Source organism: Neovison vison, chromosome 7, assembly GCF_020171115.1.
Source record: "Neovison vison isolate M4711 chromosome 7, ASM_NN_V1, whole genome shotgun sequence".
NCBI lineage: Eukaryota > Metazoa > Chordata > Mammalia > Carnivora > Mustelidae > Neogale > Neogale vison.
This window is the reverse complement of record NC_058097.1, coordinates 199,129,395-199,151,382: the sequence shown is the minus strand read 5'-3', so window position 1 is coordinate 199,151,382 and position 21,988 is coordinate 199,129,395. Positions and strand designations below refer to the sequence as shown.

Genomic DNA, 21,988 nt, shown 5'->3' with positions numbered 1-21,988 from the left:
CCCCATTTCTGAATAAGCCAAAGAACCTGTTCCCACTTCAAGGGGGAAGCAAGGAAGTGAATCATCCTCTGAGTTTTGTCCTAGGTCCAAAACACCTGGTAACGCCTAAGAGCCAGATCCCAAACACGTTCCAGGCCATTAGCTTCCAACAAACCCTGGCTGACACTGGCATCAATACCCCCACCTTCAGTAATTTATGCATAATACCTACTATTCGCTCGACGCTAGCCTGTGATTGGAGCCTACCCCAGATTCCTGGAGGGACACGTACCCTAGACCCCTTCCCGGTACAAGTCCCTATCCACAGCGATGCTGAAACTTACTCTCCTTTCCCTTCCAAGTTCTCCCAGACACTCCATCTGCCAGTCTCTAGCTGTCACTTACACTACTCAATAAACTGTTTCCAGTTTCTCTGGCTCGTGTTTGGTTTCTATCCTCTGTGAAGCTGAGGCCCCTCTTGGCTGGTTATGGGCGATCCCTGCCCTGGGTCTTTGGACCCAGCCTGCCTGCATCAGAGAGACTGGGAAAACAAGAGCTGTGGAAGAGAAACTTCAGCCCCAGAGGGGCAGGGAGTGTGTGTCAGGGTGGTGGGGGAGGCTCACAGAAAGGTAGCAACAGACCCAGAGTGCCCCCAACAGACTGTGCCTGAACTTCTGGAGGAACGGGCTCCCAGGCCCTGAGCTACCCAGGACCCTTCTCCACTCCTCCCCTCCTCCTCCCCTTCCTGACAATTGTTGACATCCCTGCGGTCTGGGCCCAGCTCCGCCCCCTAGCTACCAGGCCCCTTTCCCTCACCCTGCCCGGGCCTTGGCAAACAGCCCAAGACAGATGCTTCCAAACTGCGCCCCCCCCCACCTCCATCCCAAGAGGCACAGCCTAGGGGCATCAGACACTGGTGGATGTCTGTCACTGAAAGGAAGGAAGGAGCAGGGACCTCCCTGCTGCCCTACTGGCTTTGTCCTTCCGCCAAAGCAATAATGCTTAGAGCACAGCCATGCAGGAGGCCCAGAGACTTTAGGGCGGGCCTTTCTGGGGTTCCCTGGGTTACTCCCTGGGGAACCACACATTCTCTGGCAGGAGGCAAAGGAGAGGTTTCTGAGCTCTGTTCCCCAGCTCTCCTTATCGCCCTGGTGATCCGGCTTCTCTCAGAAGTTGAGCAAGGAAGAGCCAGGTGGGGCGTGAGGGACGCCCCTGAAGTCTACAAACCCCAGGGCAGGTTTGCACCTGGGTCTGCCTTTCAGATTCTTAGCAACCGGACTGCTTTGGCCCCAGCCCCCCTCCAGGGGCCTGTCCCCCAAGCCAGGGACAGCCCGGTGTGGTGCACCGATACAGCAAAACAGCACAGAGCAGAACCCCGAGAGAGCACACTACAGCCACAGACAGCAGGGGAGTCCCACAGACGCGCTGGGGAGCGGAAGAGGCCATGCTAGACACGCTGTAGACTGCGTGGTCCCCCCCGCAAACAAAGGGCAGCAGCGGGGGAGGGGAGCAGATGTCAGGTGGTGGGACTCCCGGGGGGAGGAGGGCGGGCACAGGATCCCCCAGAGGCCCACTAGTGACAAACCGTGTTCACTGTGAGGATTCCATCACGAGTGTGGCTGTCTGTCCACGACTTATGCAAATTTCTGCTTGTCTGCAACACTCCAGTTTAAAAAGTTCAGAACAGATAAAACACAAGGAAAACAAATGTGTGATATGATCTCATTGTCATAAAACAAATAAATATCTAGAGAGGTAGGTGCCCAAGGATAAAAGGCTGAGAGGGCGCGCACACACACACACACACACACACACACTCAGATTCTTGGAAGGCCCTGGCTCTGGCTCTGGCTCTGGCTCTATGGGCATGAGGCCTAGAGGTCCCAGTCTGGGTCCTAGTTCTTTTTTTTAAAAGATTTTATTTATTTATTTGTCAGAGAGAGAGAGGGAGAGAGAGCGAGCACAGGCAGACAGAATGGCAGGCAGAGGCAGAGGGAGAAGCAGGCTCCCTGCCAAGCAAGGAGCCCGATGCGGGACTCGATCCCAGGACGCTGGGATCATGACCTGAGCTGAAAGCAGCTGCTTAACCAACTGAGCCACCCAGGCGCCCCTGGGTCCTAGTTCTGATCCCAGGGCCCGGACTGTCTCCCCACTCCCCACTCCCTGAATGGGGCGGTAGGAATAGATCGCAAGCCTTGGGCTGGATAGGGCCGCTGGTCCCCACTCCTGAGACCAGTGTCACCATCCAGGCCCCCAAGGTCCTGAGGGTCATATATGGGCTGAGGAGATACTAGGTGCCTCATCTCACAGCTGCCCCACCCGGCCCCACCAGCCATACAGGCAAGAGAAACACTGGGGACCCCCACCTCGGGCCTGGGACCTTATTCAAGGTGCTGGCCCCACAGCGGCTCTGTCCAAACATGGAACCCATGAGGCCTGGGGAGGGGCTGCGCCCTCAGATGCCCCCTCCTGCAGCACACACCCCTTCCGGAACTCACCACCTCCCGGAGCACCTAACCCCACCCTGGAGCTGCTAAGAACCTGGCCTAGACTCTCCTCCTGGCATGTGGAGTGGGTGCTAGGCACTGGACCCAGGCCGGGCAGAGGGGAGGGCTACGGGTGAGGGAGCCCCCCTCCCCAGGGTTCTCACTGAGGACAGCCATAACCTGTCCATAGGCCAGGAAGGCACTGTCCCCCGGGGGGTGGTGGATGGCAGCAGAGGCCCTATCCAGAAGGGGCTGTAGGTCTCTAATTTGCTGGGTTACCTAGAGAATGGCCCTTTCCCTTCCTGGTTCCCAGGGGTTCCCCTATCTGCAAAATGGGGGCTTTCCTGCAAAGTCCAGCGGGAGAAAGAGGCAGGATGTGCTGTCATCACCAGAAGGCGAAGGCTGACAGGGAAACCTCAGCTGGCACTGGTCCAGGCAGGGCAAGGAGTCACGGGGTAGGTGCAGGCAGAGGCCCGGAGGGGCATCTGCTCTTCCTGGGGCACAGCTGTCAGGCGGCTTGGGGAGGGAGGGAGGGAGGGAGGTGTAGAGCAACAAGGGGGTGCTGCTCTCCCCAATGGAATGCAGCTGTCCTGCCCAGCACCCCAGGGAGTGGCAGCTGGTTGGAAAGTTTCAGCCACCACCCCCCTCCACTCTCCAGGAGCCAAGCCGAGGTTAACCCCTTCCGGCACACAGCCCACAGCCAGCAACCATGTGTGACGGCATTCACGGGCTCCACGCTACAGGCACTCAGGCTTGGTGAAGCCCAGGGGCGCAAGGCATGGCAGGGGCTGCCCACTCACCACGGCTGACAGCCCACAGGCCTCCCGGGAGGACCTCGGCAGGTCCGCAAAGCTGCTTCTGGCTCCATGATATAGATGGGTACCTGGGACCAGAGGAGCCGTGGAGTTGCCAGGCTGGACCACCCCCCAAGCACACCCAAGCCCCCCTCCCACCCCCAGCTCCATCTCCTGAGGGTGTGCTGGTGGGCCTGGGCCAAAAGGAGCATCCTGCGCTGCTCGTGGAGGACTCAGTCAACCTCAAGGCCAAGAAGGAAAAGATGATCCAGGTCATGGTAGAGGCCTTGACCTTTCTTGACAAGTCTGTGTGCAGCTGCCATCTGCCTCTGGCTGTAGCCCTGAGGACCCGTGGCACCCGTGGACCCATGGACCGGCGGACCCATGGCAGCATAGTCCTGAGGCCCTGCGGACCCATGGCAAATGCTCACCTTCATTCGATGAAGATCGCACAGCAGGGACTCCTAGAGCCAGTGTAGGTTCACAGGTTCATCTCTGCTTCCACACGGGCACCTCCAGGAAACGGAAAGCCACGTGTGCGCATGTGCTGTGGGAGGGCTCGCTCAGGGGCTGCTCTCCAATCTGGGCGGGTGATGGCATGCAGAGGGGACTAAGTCCGAGGGGACTAAGCAGGCTGCAGGTTCCGAAGCTGGGACATCCGGTGAGCTCTGGCACAGCCTGCCTCTCCTTGAACCCAACACTCCTTCTTCCCCGTCCAGTTGATGGGGAGATCACATAGGACATCCAGGAAAAGCCAAGGTAGGGAGCCCTACGGTGAGGACCAGAGGGCTTCAGCCGCCTGCCCTGCTCTGGAGAAGAGCTACACAGCTGCCTGACAGATGAGTCATCACTACAGGCCACAGGCACTGCCCGCCTGTCCCAACACCCTCCTCCAGGTCTCCTTTGCAGCAAGCCTGTGTCCCCACAGGACGGCCACGCCTCCACCTTGGCCTTCTCAACAGGCCAGCTTTGTTTCTCTAGGCCAAGCCCTGAGAGGAAGACAGGACCTTAAGACCAACAGGTGCCTGGATCCACAAGGCGACCTAGAACTCCATCAGCAAGTGTGGTGCCGACGTCCAACAGAGCCCTTTGCCGACCACATCCTGCCCGGGCCACTGTGTACCGGGGCACTGCGGACTGGGCACGGGAAATCACAGTCCCCCGCACCACGGACATCAAGGCGGTTGAACCAACACCTTCAAAACCTGGTAGCGGGGGCGCCTGGGTGGCTCAGTGGGTTAAGCCGCTGCCTTCGGCTCAGGTCATGATCTCAGGGTCCTGGGATGGAGTCCCGCATCGGGCTCTCTGCTCAGCAGGGAGCCTGCTTCCTCCTCTCTCTCTCTCTGCCTGCCTCTCTGCCTACTTGTGATCTCTGTCAAATAAATAAATAAAATCTTTAAAAAAAAAACAACAACAACAAAAAAAACAAAATAAAAACCTGGTAGCGGAAATCACCAGGCAATCAGGTTGCTTCCACTGGCAAAACACAGTCCTTTTCAAACCAGCTCATGCCGAGTGAAAGGGAAGACTTTGGCGGGGATGGTGCCTCTTGCTCTGTCAGCTCGCCGGTGTGTCACCCTGTACCACTGGAGAAGCAGCTTCTGCTGCAGCCGCAGGGAGGGCTGGAGGCCGTCACTGGAGGACCAAAGAGGGGTCCAGGCCCCTCAAAGAGGTGGGCACAGACCCCAGGCAGCAGGGACCGAGGAGGGGTCCCATACCCTTCCAATCCTGCCCATTTGCCCTGTGACAAGCCGATGTCATTCCCGAGGAATTCCTGGCTGGGATTAAAGCAGCCTGCAAGGAACAAAGAACTTGGGCGGGAGGATGGCGGGGACAGAATTTTGTCACATGGGAAATCTCTTGCTCTCTCCCTAAGGGCTGTGATGCCTCTCTTGCTGCTCCCAAGGTAAGACAATAGCACAAGCACACTTGGGGACGGCTTGTCTCACCCATACGGACACCCACCAAACAGCTGTTAACCCTGCTCCCCCTTCCCCAGATCAGGGCCCTGCCTGAGCACAATACTCCCCGTGGCCTGGGGCTCCCCCAGCCTCCTCCCTCCCCGCCAACTCCCAGCAGATAGGATCACCAAGCAGAAGCCTGGGGAGGCTGGCCCCTCCAGTGTCCACAGGAAGCGCTTCTGAACCCCAGAAGCCCTGGCCTAGCTTACTTCCTGCCTCTCCTCCCAGCTCACCCAGGGCCAAGGACTGGCAAGAGTCTGCCCGGGAGAAGCTGCGTGGCCCCGTCTGTCACATGCCAGGGGCCGAGCCTCTCCCAGCTCGTAACTTTTCTGTCCTGTCAGGCCTGACCAGTTACCCTTCCTCTGAGCCTTTTTCTTTTGTGAGTGGAGGGAAGAGGGCTTTGGAATCTTTTTAAGAGAAGAGGAATATTCGGAGTTAGCCGATAGTGTAAAAGGAAGGCAAGAAACACCGACATCTCCATCTAGTGAACTCCCACCCAAGTGCACACACGTTTAGCCCAAGATGTCAAATGTCGCAAAGCCTGGTTTGGGACTCTGTCCAAGATGCACAGCAGGCAACCCCTGTAAGACTTCTGACCCCCACCCAGGGCCCGTGGGACGTGGCACAAACATCCCTCCCTGACCGTTCACCGCAGACACCCTCAAGTTTCCTTAAGCCAAGGCTTCTTTCGCAGCAAGGGGCACAGGGCCTCACCGCTTCGTGCCTCCCAGGGTTTCGGCCCGACGATGGGACAGTGTGATGGCCCGGGGTGTCCCCTGAGACCACACTGGCCATAGCACCCCAGTATCAGGACACGATCCCAGCAGCTGAACAAAGTGTCTTTTATTTGTGACATACAAATACAACCAATGCAAAAAGAGATCACTTTTCCCTTTGATTCCAGTGATAAGAAGTTGCTAAAGAAAAAAAAATATATATCAAGGAGTTTATCTTCAATTTCCTCTAAAAAACAAACAAACAAACCAACCCAGAAAGGGTTAAAAAGAACCATATACATGTCATACACACATTTGACATCAACAAAAATAGCCTGAAATAGAGTCAATACAACTAAAAAAAAAAAAAAAAAAATCTTAAAAAATATTTTAACATGCCCCAAACAAAACACACAAAACAGCCAGGGAACAAAAGGCCTGCTCTGTTTCTCAAAACCAAGACCTGGGGAAGTGAAGAAAGATGGATGTCTGAGACGTGAACGGGCCCAACACCAAAACACAGGGAGCTGCTGGTCTCCTGCCCCCACGAGGGCCCCCGAGCCGCCCAGAAAGGGGCGGCAGAGGCTGCAGGAGCAGGTGAGGCACTGAGCCCTCCATCTGCCGGTGGGCTTGTGGGCAGGTATCCGACGAGCGCAGAGAAAACAACATACACTGAACTCACCTTATGAGGAATTTACAGTGGGGTTCCTTTTGATCCCCTTGAGTGGGAGGTATCAGAAATCCATGATCTAAGACAATAAATATTTATCTGTTCTGTGTCAACAGACAGGGATCAAAGGAAAAAAAAAATTCCTAAACATGCTTCTGTCATTCCATGATTCTTGGAAGGAGCCCACCAATGCCCTCCCGGCAATTTAAAATGCCCCCCACCCCTCCCCCCACAGAATCCCCTGGGAGGCGGAAGGCAGGGGCAGAGACGGGCTTACTCCAGTGGAAAGCTGCAAGGCCTTCTCTGAGGGAGTGCCCTGTCGCATGCTGCCTGCGGGGTCAACAGCATGGCACAGGCACAGCACTCTGCGGAAGGCCGGGCTGGGCGGGGGAGGCTGGGCGCACAGGCCCCTGCATGAGCAGGAAGGTCGGGAAGATCAGCTCTGGGGAGACCCGCCAGCAGAGACCACCTGAGTCAGGGCAGAGTGTGGGGTCTGGGCAGACTCTGAAGTCGGAACAGACAGACCTCCAAGAGCGCAACTCCACAAAGGCTAGAACCTTTAAGACACTCCCTAAAGCAGGGCTCAAGGATGTCCAAAGGGAGGCGGCAGGTACTTTCTCCTGGATAAGGATTTGGTCGTTTTCTTCCCTGGAAGGGACACAAGGCCCCGAGACCAGGGCAAGTGTAAGCTCTGACCCCCCCCACCGTCTCCCCATCCCGGGAGCTAAGAGGAAGGCCTTCTTGCCCTGCTCCAGTCCGCGGCCACAGGGGGACACTGGAGAGAGGAGAGCAGCGGTCTGGCCACCGAGAGGCATTCCTGCCGCAGCCAGGGGGCTGCCAGCCAGGGCGGTGGCACCAGGCCTCACTGAGGCAGCGAGGGGCAAGGCTGGGGAGTGCAGGCAGTGGGGCCTGCTGCTGGCTGGGGGCTCTCTGCAAAGGGAGGGCTGTGCCCCCCTCAGAGAGCGATCAGCACCAAGATATGAGAGGCAACAGCACTGAAGAGGCTGGGAACCCTAGGGGTCCTTCTGGGGAAAGATGAAGGGCTCCCTAATGGAATTCTTCCCCTTGAGAGTAAGAACAGAGGTACTGGGTGAGGTGAGTCGGGGGAGGACAAGTGGTAGGGGGGCGACAGAGAGGAACTGGCAGGACCTCTGGCTTGTTTCTGTGACGGGACAGCTCAAGTCACTGCCAGATCAAGAGGTTCGGCTAGAATGCAGCAAAGTCCGGAAGCCCAGAGAAGCAACTCTCTTCCTCGGGGGGAACCCCCCCACCCCCAGCCACACCTTGTTCCTGGTCCTCCCATCGACGACCAGGCAGAGATGGATGGAACCTTCCTCCTACAGGGCCGGTCCCCTGGGATGCCTCCACACTAAGTGTCGGTCCACAGAAGCACAGCTACAAAGAGCTCCCTGGCCTCCCAGTGTTGTGGCACAGGAGACCTTCCCGCGATCTCCATCAGAGCACTCGGCTACAAACCGGACTCCCTCCGAAGCCGGGCTCTACGTCCAGAGCCTGCCCCTGGTCCAGTCCTCGTTGGGGACCAGCCAGACCCTGACGCGGGGCTCCAGGACGTTTCTAAAGATAGGTATAAAACAGCCCATTTGTCCAAGTGTGTGTGTGGCAGGGGGAGGGGAGGGTCTGCGCCAGGAATCCACCTGCAGAGCAGCTGGGGCACCTCGTGCTCGAGGGCACAAGGGCCGAGCGAGAAGGCAGCCGCTGTGCGAGGGTCCGCGTCGTGCCCGGCCTCCGCCAGCCCCTCCCTCAGCACGTCTCCTCTCTGCCCCTTCAGCGCACACTGTCCTTCCAGGAGGGTGGAGGACGGGCGGCTCGGGCCGCTCCACTCCAGGGTTCTGTGCGCTCAGGCTGCAGCCGGGCACGCGCAGGGCTGAGGAGGCCACAGCTCTGAGGGCACCTGGCCAGTAACGTGAGCCCAGGGAGAGGACAGGCCTTGGAGAGAGCATTCTAGCTTGGGAGCTCAGTGGCAGCAGCCGCCACAGTGCCCGCCCGCATGGGAGTGCTGGCTGTCCCCAAACTTGGTCCTCCGGCTCAGGATCTCGTAGGAGCAGTCCTCTCCACAGCAACCAGACATGCTGGGGGAAGAGTCATCGATCTCGAATCTGCAAGGCAGGCAGGAGGAGAGGCCTGGCTGTAGGTAGCGGACGGCCTTCCTTCCCAGCCCAGGAACTTTTCTACCAGCCACACTCATGAGACCCCTAGGAGTGAGGGCGCAGCCCCTGGGCATGCCCGCACTATCCCCCTAACTCCAAGGCCACTCCCCAGGACCACTAAACCAGGAGCTCAGTCTTCAGGATGAATGAGTGCCAGGACCAGGAGAAAGCCCCCACCACCACCCAAAGGGCCCCACACCCCGGCCCAGCTCCTTACTGCAGCGCTTCTCGGAAGAACTGGTAGGCGCCATGATTGTGCTTAAATACAGTTAACATCACTTTCTTCATCTGTGTGCTGAGAAGAAAGCAGAGAGAACACCTTCCAGAAAGAGAAACACAGGCTAACTCATGCCTCCTCTTTCTGTCTCTGCCTGCTGTCTCCCATTTGCTCCTGAGAAGCGCACCCCTAAGCCCCAATCTAGCCTCCGTGCTGGGCGCTCACAGCACCCCCTGCTTCCGTTCCGGGGCTGATCAGACCGCGCGGGCATCGGGCCCCCACTGAACTGGCTTCCTCGCCACGTTCTCTCCGCACTCCACTTTTTAGGCACAAGAGGTGCTCAGAAGCACCTGCTGCTTGGAGCCACACGTACAAAACCGGGACTCCCAGCAGGGCGGAGAGTAGCTTTACTGAGAGGGTTCTAGATGCCTCTCTTCTGAAACATTCCTATGAGCCTTGTCCTCCACCGAGGCTCAGAGAACAGTGTGGATGGCTCAGAAGATCGTTCCAACACAGCGACACACGGGGCACCCTTACCTGTTGGCCATGAGCTGCAGGATCTGGATGAGGAACTTTCCCAGGCCTTTCCGCCGCACCTTGCTTTCCAACTGCACTTCGTAGCTGGGTGAAGAAAGCAGCCAAGTGAGCCCGGGGAGGCAGGGCCCAGCAGAGGACCTGGGGCCCCGGCAGCCCGCAGACCCGGACCGGCGCAGCGGACCCTGCCACGCGGCTGAGTGCCCAGACCAGCGCCAGCACGTCCTCCCCAAGGCCGACCCCAGGCTGGGGCTCCTACCAGTACAGGACTTCATCCCCGCACTCCACGTCAAACCGGAAGTGAGAAAAGGCAACAGGGACCGAACTGCTTTCCCAAGCAATGAGGTACCAGGCTCGGTCATCCGTCATTTCCTCGCGTTTCTCCCGGTCCTTCCAGCCCCACTCGCTCTGCTCATACCTGGGACACACGGGGCAGTCAGGGCGGGGCGGGCCGGAAGGGGAGGAGCGAGGCCTCCCTCCCGTCAGGGCGCGCTTACATGGTCTGCATGTTGGTCTTGGTCAGGTCGAAGGCCCAGGCCACGGTGGCCGGCTCCAGTCCAGACACTCGCTTACACTCGATGGAGACGTTTAACCTGAAGAAGACGGACGGGTGGCGAGTGGAGCCGGTGGCAGGCCCGAGGGCGGCCCGCTGCCCAGACGGCCTCCCAGCGCAGCGGGCCTGGTCTCGGCTCACCCACAGAGAGAAGCCGAGCTTGCGCCCTGCCTTCCCGGTCGTGACTAGAGAAGGTGCCGCTGAAAGAACGGAGCCTTTTCGGGCTGAGACTGACAACTCATCGCAGCCCACCGCCCTGACCACAGTCCCATTTCCTGCCTGCCCTGCGAGGCCCTCAGCGGTGTCTGCACTTTGTAAACTTCCATCCCTCTCTGCTACCGCTTTGCGCTCTCCAGCCTCTGCCGCGCTTCACCATGAATCCTGAAGTCTTCTCGGATCCTTCAGTTCCTGCCCGTGGGTGTTTAGTCTCTGAACTGACTCCTCACTGGGCAGCCACAGCACCTTCAAAGTGGCTGGGTCACCTCAGGCCTTTTGAGAAGACCATGGTCCCTAGCCCCCCCCCCCCGAGGGGTCCTGCCTGCCATTTCCTCTGAGGACACAGCAGGTGTTCTCGGCTGACCAACCCAGGTGGAGCGGGGTCCAACACCATGAGGTTTTCTTACACTCACAAATGCCGTAGACATTAAGGTCTCATCATTTATTTACTCCGAAAGAAACGTTAGTAAAGCACAGTTCAGCTCCGTGGCCGAACCGTGGAACCCCAATCTCCAGGCAGTGCCACATTCTGACAGGACCAAAGTCAGTGACACGAAGTCCTTAAAGAGGTCCCAGGTCAGGCCCTTCCAATGGCCCTTGACACGACCCCTCAGGGAACGTCCCCATTCGAAATGACTGTCATCTCTGCTGTCTGGCCCGCCATATGAGCTGCACATGCGCGCAGTCTTATAAATTTGGAACTTCTTGGCTCTGAAGAGTCTTCCTTTCTTTGTAAGTGCTGGCCATGGCATAGTCAGAAACACCCCAACACGGCATGCCCTCTGGCTCAGCCGTCTATTTTCCAAAGGTTGGTCTAGAGGTATGAATTCTCCACTAATCTGAGTTCTCTCTCTCTCTCTTCCACTTCAGTTCTTTAAGTACATTAAAGCAGGATCACAGCCACACAAATCACACAAAATTCCAGGCACCAAAGGAGCCCGGAGTTAGCTGGCAATGCCTGCTTCAGAACTGTTCCAGTATTTCTGAAAGTCAATAGGAATGTGGAATATGGAACACAGAAGACATCACAGTAAGGGATCTCTAAACTGTGCCAGAGGACTTCCCAGACGCTGAAAGGCGAGGCTACTGGAGGAACTGTACTACGTCTGATCACAGGAAGGACACGTTAACGTGGCACTACGAAATTCAGACAAAGCCGCGAAAAGCAGATATAGGGTCGCCTACTAAAGTGTTCATATCATGGGGCGCCTGGTGGCTTAGTCGTTAAGTGTCTGCCTTTGGCTCAGGTCATGATCACAGGGTCCTGGGATAGAGCCCCACATCAGGCTCCTTGCTCAGCGGGAAGCCTGCTTCTCCCTCGCCCACTCCCCCTGCTTGTGTTCCCTCTCTCGCTGTGTCTCTCTCTGTCAAATAAATAAACAAAAATCTTTTTAAAAAACAAAGTGATGGGGCGCCTGGGTTAAAAAAATAAAGTGATGGGGCACTCAGTGGGTTAAAGCCTCTGCCTTCAGCTCGGGTCATGATCCCAGAGTCTTGGGATTGAGCCCCACATCGGGCTCTCTGCTCAGCGGGGAGCCTGCTTCCTCCTCTCTCTCTGCCTCTCTGCCTACTTGTGATCTCTGTCCGTCAAATAAATAAAATCTTTTAAAAAAAATAAAGTGATCATTTCATAGTTCATATATTTACATCTAACTGTCTTGTTCACTGAAACACTCAAACCAGCTGCTGCTTACAGAACTGGACATAATCCTCTTTCCTCCTTAAAACAACCTTACAAGTCTGGCTTCATCACTCCGTTCAACAGACCAAAAAATGGGGCTGTCTGGAGTGTGGCTTGCCTGAATACAATTAATCAGAAGAACAGTTTTGTTTCAAACCCATAGCTGTGATTCTCTAAAACCATAACCCATTTTTCCCTAAGCCAAGAGCGGCTCTGATAAGACAGATTATGCTTCCTATTTTATAAACCAGAAGGACAGAAAGGGGAAGGGGGCTTTAACCCAGATCCTACCGCAGGAAACTGGATTAGTAGCAGTAATAGTAGTGATAACACTGACCTAGGTTTTGGTAAGCTCCAGGTATGAGGCACTTCATACCTAATCCTCCCCAAACCATCTATTATCAGACCCACTGCTGATTAGAAAATGGAGGCACAGAGAGGTTAAGTCCAGGGTCAAGGGTCATACAGCCAGTTAAGTGGCTTTAAATATATATATATATATATATATATATATATATATATATATATATATGTTTTATTTATTTATTAGACAGAGAGAGACACAATGAGAGAGGGAACACAAGCAGAGGGAATGGGAGAGGGAAAAACAGGCTTCCCATCAAGCAGGGAGACGCAAGTGGGGCTCAATCCCAGGACCCTGGGATCATGACCTGAGATGCTTAACCAATGAGTCCTCCAGGTGCCCCAGTAAGTGGCTTTTAACAATTACACCATATACTCCCAGAAAGAGCCCTAGATTGAGAATTAAAAGCCCCCTCAGCAGCCAGGGAGAAACTACGTGGCTTAGGAATCTTATTCAGCTTCTCTGAGCCTTGGTTCCCCTCTGCACAAAAGGAGGAAGTCAGCCTAGACGATTTTAATTCTTTTTTTTTTTAAGATTTTATTTATTTATTTGACACAGAGAGAGACACAGCAAGAGAGGGAACACAAGCGGGGGCTGGTGGGAGAGGGAGAAGCAGCCTTCCCGCTGAGCAGGGAGCCCGACCTAGGGCTCGATCCCAGGACCCTGGGGCCATAACCGGAGCCGAAGAGAGCCGCTTAACCAACTGAGCCACCCAGGCGCCCCCTAGACTAGTTTTCCAGTTTGTTTCAGCTCTATGATTATTATTATTATTTTTTAAAGATTTTATTTATTTGACAGACAGAGATCACAAGTAGGCAGAGAGAGATGAGGAATGAGGAAGCAGACTCCCTGCTGAGCAGAGAGTCCGATGTGGGGCTTGATCCCAAGACCCTGAGATCATGACCTGAGCTGAAGGCAGTCAGCTCTATGATTCTATACCCGGAGAGAATATCAAATCCTAAGGAAACATCAGTCTAAGATGATGCAATCTTTGTTCATTTACAGATTTCTCTGTCACCTTTGTATCAAGACACTCAACACAGCATCTTTTTTGTAACAAAAAATGAGAAAATACGGGTCAGAGGAAGCACACTCCGAGAAAGTGAATTCCTTCAGACACTCAAGGAGACCACAATTAGGAGTGCTAAACACTTACCCATTTCGATCGTATTTCTTGAACACTGGGAAAGCCTCTAGAGGGTCTCCAAGCTGCGGAGGGAAGAAAAGAGTCGCACAAACGTGTGCGGTGCAGCCGCAGGCTCTCCCTGCGGGGAGACACTGTGCAGGGCCACGCTGGGGGGCCTGGCCCTCGACCCAGGAGCAGCCACCGGACAGCGCTCGCCTGCCTCGGCTCTCAAAGCACACGCAGGCAGGGTCTAGTAAGGAGGCCCAAGACAGTTAAGTCAGCTTCATTTCACAAGGTAAGGAGAGACTCTGCTAGCCTAACACGAACACTGGCCTGTAGGACACATGACCCCCAAACCAGAGGGCACGTGATCCACCTGCAAACTTCCTTTCTGTGGGGCTAGGACCTCGTGATTCTAGATCAGGAGTTGCCTGCTCTACCAACTGAACCAACCCGGTGCCCCATCTGCCCGCATACTTTCTTTTTCTTTTTTCTTAAACTTTTTTTTTTTTTTTCAGATTTTACTTATTTATTTTCAGAAGGCTATGCACGTGTGCAGGCTCAGGGGGAGGGGCAGAGGAGGAGCGAATCTCAGACTTCATGTTGAGTGCAGAGCCCAGCACAGGGCTGGGTCTCGAGACCCTGAGATCATGACCTGAGCCAAGATCAAAAGTTGGACACTTACCTGACTGAGCTGCCCAGATGCCCCTTACCTGCGTACTTCTAAGAAGCCCCCAACTAACCCCACCGTGTCAAAAACCCAAAATGGCACAATCATGTCCCTGAACCACCTCTTTATAAATGTGGACTGTTTACAGGGTGGGCTAAAAAGATAACAAAAGGGGCACCTGGGTGGCTCAGTAGGTTCAAGTCTCTGCCTTCGGCTCAGGTCATGATCCTGGGGTTCAGGGATCAAGCCCCGCATCAGGCTCCCGGCTCAGCAGGGAGTCTAGTTCTCCCTCTCCTTCTGCCTGCCGTTTCCCCTGCTTATGCTCTGTCAAATAAATAAAATCTTTAAAAAATAAAAAAAGAGAGATACAAAAATGGAATAGGATATGGAATGGGAGCAGGAAGGATGGCCAGAGCCTCTTCAGTCCCGTTTGAAAGCCAAGCCTGCTCTTAGCGGGGCCGCCTGGGTGGGCCGCTTCACCACTCCTCCCTCCTGGACTCTGGCCCCTGAACCAGGCTGCTGCCCCTGCCCCCGGTGCCAGCATAGTCCTTTGTACTTCATAGTCAAGAAATGTCTGAAGGAATGAATGAGAAAACTATACCATGTTACCAGGGACGTTTCCTCTCCAAAATGCAAAATCCTAACAAAATTTTCTCTGCTCAGCAGGGAGCCTGCTTCCCGCCCCCCCTGCCTGCCTCTCTGCCTACTTGTGATATCTTGCTATGTCAAATAAATAAATAAAATCTTTAAAAAAAAATTGTTTTTTTCTCCAGACCCTCTTCCACTGCTATGGAAGGAGATCCACAGAGAGAAGCAGCCACTTTGTTTGTTTTTTTCTTTTTTTAAGTAGGCTGCCCTCCCAGGGTGGGGCCGGAACTCAAGACCCTGAGATGGAGAACCCCACGCTCCACGCTCCACCCAGCCACTTCATCTGAATTCCCATTTCCCTGCACACCTAGGCCAATCCCTGGCCCTCCCCGGAACTCTCAGGCTGGGCTCATTTTCCTCAGTCGGCCAGTAACAAAATTCTGCCACAGGGTGGCGCCAAAAGAAGTCAAATGAAAAACCAAGCTCAAGTTCTAGGAGGAAGGGACTTGGGAAGCAGGGGAGTCACCCTGTTGGCGGCGTCCACTTTGGCACAGACAGCATCCATGGCTGCTCGTTCCTCCAACCGCTTCTGCTTCTTCTCCTTCGCTTTGCTTGACTTCCTCTGCAACAGGGAAAAGCAAAGTTGGTTGGAAGGGCTGTGGCCAACCAAAGACTCTTCTTTCCCTTTGAGGAACCTTAGAGTCAGGCCCCGAGTTCACAGGCCTGTCCTCAGTGGCAGGAACTGCCAACCCTGGCTGCCGCACACTTGCTGGGATGAGGAAGCCGCACGTTTTTTCTAGTCGTGAGAGCTCGGGAGCGTCACCAGACTTCTCAGCTTCCTTGTCAGAAAGGGCACTGACCCTCGGGAAGCAGAGAAGCAGGGTCACCGTGAGGACCCAGTGAGAGCACATGACAATGCCTGCAGTAGGGCCTGGCCCCCAGCAGGTGCCTAATAAATATGCACTCATCCACTCGCTCCTAAGGAAGGAACAACTAATTTTAGACACATTCAGGGCAGGTTTCAAGGAGGAGATGCCATCTGAGGTAGCCGCTGACAGCTGTTCCTAAGGACAGGTTTATTCACAGCCTTCTCAGTGTCTTCCAGCTTCAGAAGACAGAGATCCGGTCTGGGGGAGCCCCTCTGGGTGTTGGGTCCCCTTTTTAAGCTGAGACCAGAGTACTCTGGCTTAAGGAGACAGAACTGTTCCCCAGAAGCACTGTTCGGCCAAGGGTCCTAAACGGCAGGCACCCTGTACACCCAGTATTGACAAGGGCAGACAGGGGGCCTCAAGGGATTCACCTGCGGAAAGAGGCCATGCTGACACATGGTCCGCAAGGCCATGGTGCAGGGCACACAGGCAGCGAGGAGCACAGGGGCTCCAATGGCAAACCACCCTTAACCACATATAGAGCAAATCCTATTTTATGGCTCCCACGGGGGGTCTCTCAGGCCCACACGGATCCGTCACCCTCCTGTAAAAAGCTAGTAACACAGGAGAAAGAGCCCATGCTCTGGAATCTGACAGACCTTACCCAGAGCCTCTTCCTGCTCTGCAGAGTGGTGTTCAGGCCCCAACCAGTCCTCCTCTGTGTCTGCTTCCCTCGTCTGCAGGAGGTGCATGAGGCTCATAAAACCTCCCTTGAGGTAGGAGGCCAGTGAGACTTACTCTGGCATCTCGCACAACCAAGGAGAGTTCTCATTCTCGCTCCCTAGGAAGACCAGGGCAGCACATGCCCCCAGAGTTGCTCACCCCCCAGCCCAAATTCCAAAGGCACCCGAAGGCACTGGCGGGATGGCTTTGCTTTTTGACCCACTTCACTACCTCCTCTGACTCCACCTCTGTTTCCTGAGCTCATCAGAGAGAGGCTGTACTCCCTCCAAATGCACCTGAGCCCTGACGCTGGCACCGGCCAAGGGGGAATCGAAAAGCCAGATGCTGGAAAAGTTTCTCGGGATAAATTCTACCCTCAGCTCTCTGGGAATGACACTGTCTAACTGTTATTTCCAGGGACCAGGAGGCGAGAGTCCAGACACAAAGAACTCACAGGGACTGCTCTTCTAGGTGTCAATTCGTCCTACACCAGCTACTGTATGCTGCTGAGCCCCGGGCTCCCATCCCCTATGCCCTCAAGCAGGGAGCAGACAGAAGAGCAGGACTAGAGGGGACAGAACCAGGCCCCCTCGACCACACACAGGCTTTAGAGCACCCATCTTTTCCTCTGGGGGTTTGAATTTCAAAACAACATCATGAAAGGCGCTCAGCTCGCAGAGTACTTCCGCAAACGTCTGCTTCGGTTCTCAGGGCAACAACCAGCACCTCCATTCCCACATGAGAAAACTGAGGCTCAAAGGCACAGTGTTCCCCCAAGAACAAATGGGAGAGGGGGACTTACTCCCAGGGGTTGGGCCCCAGATCTAGTGTTTGTTCCACCAGCCCCGCTGTCTCCAGTGGGAAGGCCAACATCAATGTCAACAGACCTTTCCTCTCAGTCTTGCCCAGATGCAGTCCAGACCTCTGTGGCTGTTAAGGCAGCCGCTAGGCAATTCACTTCTCATCACCCTTCTGGTTCGGCAACGGCTGATGCACCCTGCCAGCTCGGTGCTGCCCCAGGCCCTACCTCTGCGCCGAGGGAGGGAAACGGAAACCCGAGACAGCCGGCCTCCAGGAAAGAACATGAGCCCTGGCATCACTCCGGCCAGGCCAATGCTCCTCCTGCTGCCCCCGCATGACCTGGGAAAGCAAGTCTGTCTCCGGAAAAATGGGGACACGGATGCTGGCCTCACCGACTCCCTGAAAGGACAGGTCAGAAGTCACCTTAGGGTAGAGGCAAACCCCCTCCTCCACCCTGTGCCCTAGTTCTCGCTCCACACAGCACAGAGCTGACAGATCAAAGGTGCTGGAAGGCGAGTGTGACTCCCGGGACCCAGAAAGCACTGAAACGTGGCTTCGCTCCACAGCATCTCCTTCCTAAGCACAAGCAGCAGGAGGACCGCCCCCAGGCCTCCAGGAGATTTACGGGCTCATTCATGCAAGGGAACAGGCCAGCCAGACAATCCTCAGTGTGAGGCTCAGGGCTGCCATGGCCCGAGATGGCAGATGATGAGAGAGACCCCTACGCGCCTAGCTGCCCGCGCACGGGGTATGTGGCAGGCCGTAGCAGCCCAGGGCAGACAGGCAGGGGCTCTCCCTCAAACCTAGCACACACTAGGAAAAGTGGTCTCCTGCTGTTCCAATTAGCTTTGCCCTGCCTCGTGTAGGTAAAGCTATCCTGCGGGGACACAGGAAAATTCTCCTAATTAAAATGGGAAATAAGCACCGTGAACAGTAAAGCTCATTGTGGTTAAGTGTCTTTCCCAAGGGAGCTCTATATAATAAAAAGAGTGTGGGATTTTTGAGTCAAGAGACTTGGATTTGATTCTCAGCTCCTCCACTTAGAAGCTGTGTGACTTTGGGCAAGTTACTTAATCTCTTTACAGCAAGTCACTTAGTTTCTCTGGATCTCCATCTCCTTATCAGTAAAAGGGGCTAACAATGCCTTTACCTCACAGGACTGTTATGAGGACAAAACGATACAATGTACTAGATATAAAAAATAAAGACTTCCGGTTAGGAGGATCCACTAACATCACACACTCTGCTAATGCTTTAATAAACAGGTGTTATTTTAGCCTCTACAGTAACAAGCTATATGTGCCCACTTCTTTGATGAGAGAACTGAGGTACAGAGACGTTAGAGAACTTTTCAGGGTCACAGAGCCAGTGAACAGAATTCCCAGAGAGGTCTCTCCATGCCACCCTCTCCCTCCACTCACACCAGACGGTTAACACTCCACGAGCCAGAGGTCACACCGGCTTCATTAGCCAATGCACACCCACTCAGTGCTCAGCAAACAGCAGGTACTAAGCCCATACCTGTCGAATGGCTCAGCCAACATTCAAATCCAGGTCCGAACCCTAACATCCAAGCTACTTCCACGACATCAACTGCACGTGTGCAGCACGTGTTCTAAAGTGTGACGCAGGTGTTTTCACCTGCAGCTGGGAAAACCCTCCCCCTGCGAGCTCTCTCGAAGCAGTATCTCCACATGCAGTCAGGACTGCCAGGTCTCACAGAGACACTCAAAACCAAAACGCGCACAGATGGGGACAGGAGGCACCTTTCAGACAAGAGATTTGGCATCTCTTAGATTTCAGTGTCAAGCCTTCACCCCCCAAAGTATCCAGGATCCAGAAAAAAAAAAAAAAAACACAAAAACCAACCTCCTTTTTTGGGAAGGGAGCCAGAGATCTACATTCCAATTCCTAAAAGACAACATGTCTGTGGCAGCAAGGGTGAAGGAACTTTGAAGAGAAGGGTGATCCAGCTGAGGCTACTCTCTCTTAGCCTGAGGTCGGCTGTCTAGTAGAGCAGGGCCCTCCCTGTCGATGGCGCCTGCCACAAACACCGACCTTCTTGACACAGAGGTGGGGAGTCCGCTGCCCCCACCCAGGAGAAAGGCGGATAATGACAGGGTTCCAGTACTGTTCCAGAGAGGAAGATTCAAGTCCCTCCTTTTTTTGCAGTGAGTTTTACACCAGAAGAGACTAGGCAGGGGCCGTTCTGAGAAACACATCTGTGGAGTATGAGGAACAGGAGGAAAGGAAGCAAGGGTCGCAGCATCGCTGAGTCTTGCTCTTTCAACTCAACCAACAAAGGAAGTGCTGAACCAGAATGGCATATTCTGCTTCTTGTCTGCTGTCCCGTCTGCAGTGGCTTTGCTGGGTAGACACCGAGTGATCCCAGGGACACAGATTTTTACCTCATTTCAACAAGAGCTGCGCTTTGGGACCTTTCACCAAAACCTGGGTTAAATACACACGATTTTCTACACACGAAGTACACTGTACCCCAAATTCCTTGCTGAAACAAGATGACATGGATTACCTAAAGTGCTTGGACATGGATGGGAACTACCGTTTTGGCCTAACAAGTTGACTTGTTCAGTCGATTATCACTGGAGAGAAAATCTAAGTTAACAACAGTAGGGACAAAGTAACGGGTTAAAAATAGCACAGATCTATTTTAGATAACTCCAATCAAGGTTGAGAATACAAGCAGAAACAACAGCCACAATTTCACGCATCCACTATCTCATTTAGTCCTCTCCTCTCTGAGGGGGGTGGGTATCATCATCCACTTTACATAGAGGAGGAAATTCAAATTCAGAAAGGCCACGTCACAGGCACAGTATCACGCTGCTAGCCAGGAAGATGGGGCTGGAACCCAGGCATCTCTGGGTCCCAAGTCAGGACTCCTTAAAGGTGGTAAAAATTCCAGGTAAAAACTATACAGTACCAGGGAGCACCGGTTCTCTTCGCAGGAGAGTGACTGATACTACTCTAACTGGAACTTAGGAAGGTGAGTTCACAGAAGTATTTGAATAATTTCTGCCCAGCCCTCTATCGGCACATGCCAGAGAAGGGCGCACCTCCAGGCCGCCACACACCGAACAGGTGGCCACTATTCTTCTGGGTCTGGAGCTATCAGTGCCCCTCCCCACCCCCCATCAATTCCCCCCCTGCTCACCTTCTGCACAGCTTCCCCCTGCAAAGCCACCTGCAGCACCTAAGAGTACTAACGACCCAAGTAATAATCCAAACCACTCTGTTAGGTCTGGGAGGCCTAGAGAGCAGGCCTCCGTTGGAGGGGAAGAGGGCGTTTCAGGAGCAGGAGGATCCTGGTGGAGAGGTTTGCAAAGGGTGTAGGGGACCCCGCTTCACCGAGTATCCCGGTAGCGGGAAGCACAGCCAGTGGCTGAGGGCTGGGGAGGCCCGAGGCAGGGTCTGGCCTCTGCTCACTGTCTGTGTGACCATGGCTGGGTGCCTCTTCTCTGGGCCTCAGTTCCCTGCAAGCCAGGGGCGGCCTAGGAGGTGGAAAGACGCGAAGCCGGTGACAGCCAAGTGATGGGTGACCCCTGGGGGCGAGCGGTACCCCAGGGTCAGCCCCGGGGGTTAGGGGGTGGTCAAGAAAATAACAGGTCAGTCAGAAAGGTTGGGGGGGGCGCGACGCGAGGGACGGGGGACATCCAAGGGGGGTGGGGCCCGGAGAAGGGGGCTCTCCAAGGGATCCCCGGGCTGCGCCGAGTGTGGGGATGCTAAGAATGTGGGAGTCGGGTCATGTGGGGGTTGGGGGTCACGTGAGGCCGGAGGGGGTCGGGGTCACGTGAGAGGGGGTTCAAGGAACAATGGGGACGCAGGGGGACGAAACGGAACGGGGAGCGCTGCCGGCCCTCGCGTCTCCTCTCCCTGCCTCACTCACCCCCATGGCGGCAGCGGCGGCGGCGGCCCTCAGCTCCTCCTTCCCACACTTGCCGGTAGGGAGGCGGCAACGGCAGCGACGGCGGCGGCGACACTAGAGCGGCGGCGGGCCCCGCACCGCGCATGCGCCTCGCGGCCTCTCCTGCGCGCCCTGGCGGGCCCCGCGCCGGCGCAGAGCAGGGGAGGGCGCGAGCGGGGGAAGCGCGCAGGTGGAGAGCCGGGGAGGCGGGCCGAGGGTCTCGCACCCGAAAGAGGCGGGAGGCTCAGAGCAGCGTCGCGCTAGGAATGACGTATGCCCGGGCCCGCCCCCTCGTCTCCCGGCGGTGTCTGTAGCTATGGCAACGGCCGCGCCAGGCGGGTAGAAGCGCGCCGGCTGGCGGCTGGGTGTGTGGCCGCGCTAACCCCTGCGCTCCTCCCCTCCGCCGCGGGCCGGCCGCCAGCGAAGCTGCCACCCTCGCACAGGACCAAACGCGTCCTGACCTCCGACGCCCCAGCCCCTCCTGCAAACCCTCGGGCACCGGGGGAGCTCTTTGGAAACGTTCCCACCCTCTAGATCTTGAACTCTTTAAATTCCTTTTCTAACCGGAGTCCCGTTATTCATTCATCCGTCTTCCAACTATTCATTCACCCTCCGTCCGTTGGCTCTGAGGCTCAGCGAACATTTACCAGCGTCTACGCTGTGTTAACCCCGGGGGCCACAGAGAGGAGTAGTCCAAAACTTAACTGTTTAGAGGGGAAACGGGCGTGTAACATCTATTTAATGGAGAGGGGTTGGTGCTAATGAGACCTCAGGCGTGCAGTCCTTCCCAGCAGGCCAGTGTGACTCCTTGCATCCCAGTCCCACGGGGAGCTGTGTGCGCTCTACACACCCCTCCGTCCTACCCCAGGATCGATCTCCAGGGTTGGAGCCAGTCTCCTGAGAGCTCCCCGGGTAAGTTCATCCTTGGGAAAGTGAGACAAACGCGG

The 21,988-nt window shown here is 55.5% G+C and overlaps 1 protein-coding gene across 1 annotated transcript; it reads right to left on the bottom strand.

The window, feature by feature from the left end:
* Positions 1-6,043: 6,043 nt before the first annotated feature.
* Positions 6,044-21,145, bottom strand: NAA40 (N-alpha-acetyltransferase 40, NatD catalytic subunit). The gene is made up of 8 exons (XM_044259546.1): positions 21,024-21,145; positions 15,250-15,345; positions 13,496-13,548; positions 10,023-10,118; positions 9,785-9,943; positions 9,529-9,612; positions 8,992-9,069; positions 6,044-8,723 (listed from the first exon to the last, which is right to left on the bottom strand). The coding sequence occupies exons 1-8, from the start codon at positions 21,027-21,029 to the stop codon at positions 8,582-8,584; spliced, it is 714 nt and encodes a 237-aa protein (XP_044115481.1). The 5' UTR covers positions 21,030-21,145; the 3' UTR covers positions 6,044-8,581.
* Between the last annotated feature and the right edge of the window lie 843 nt (positions 21,146-21,988).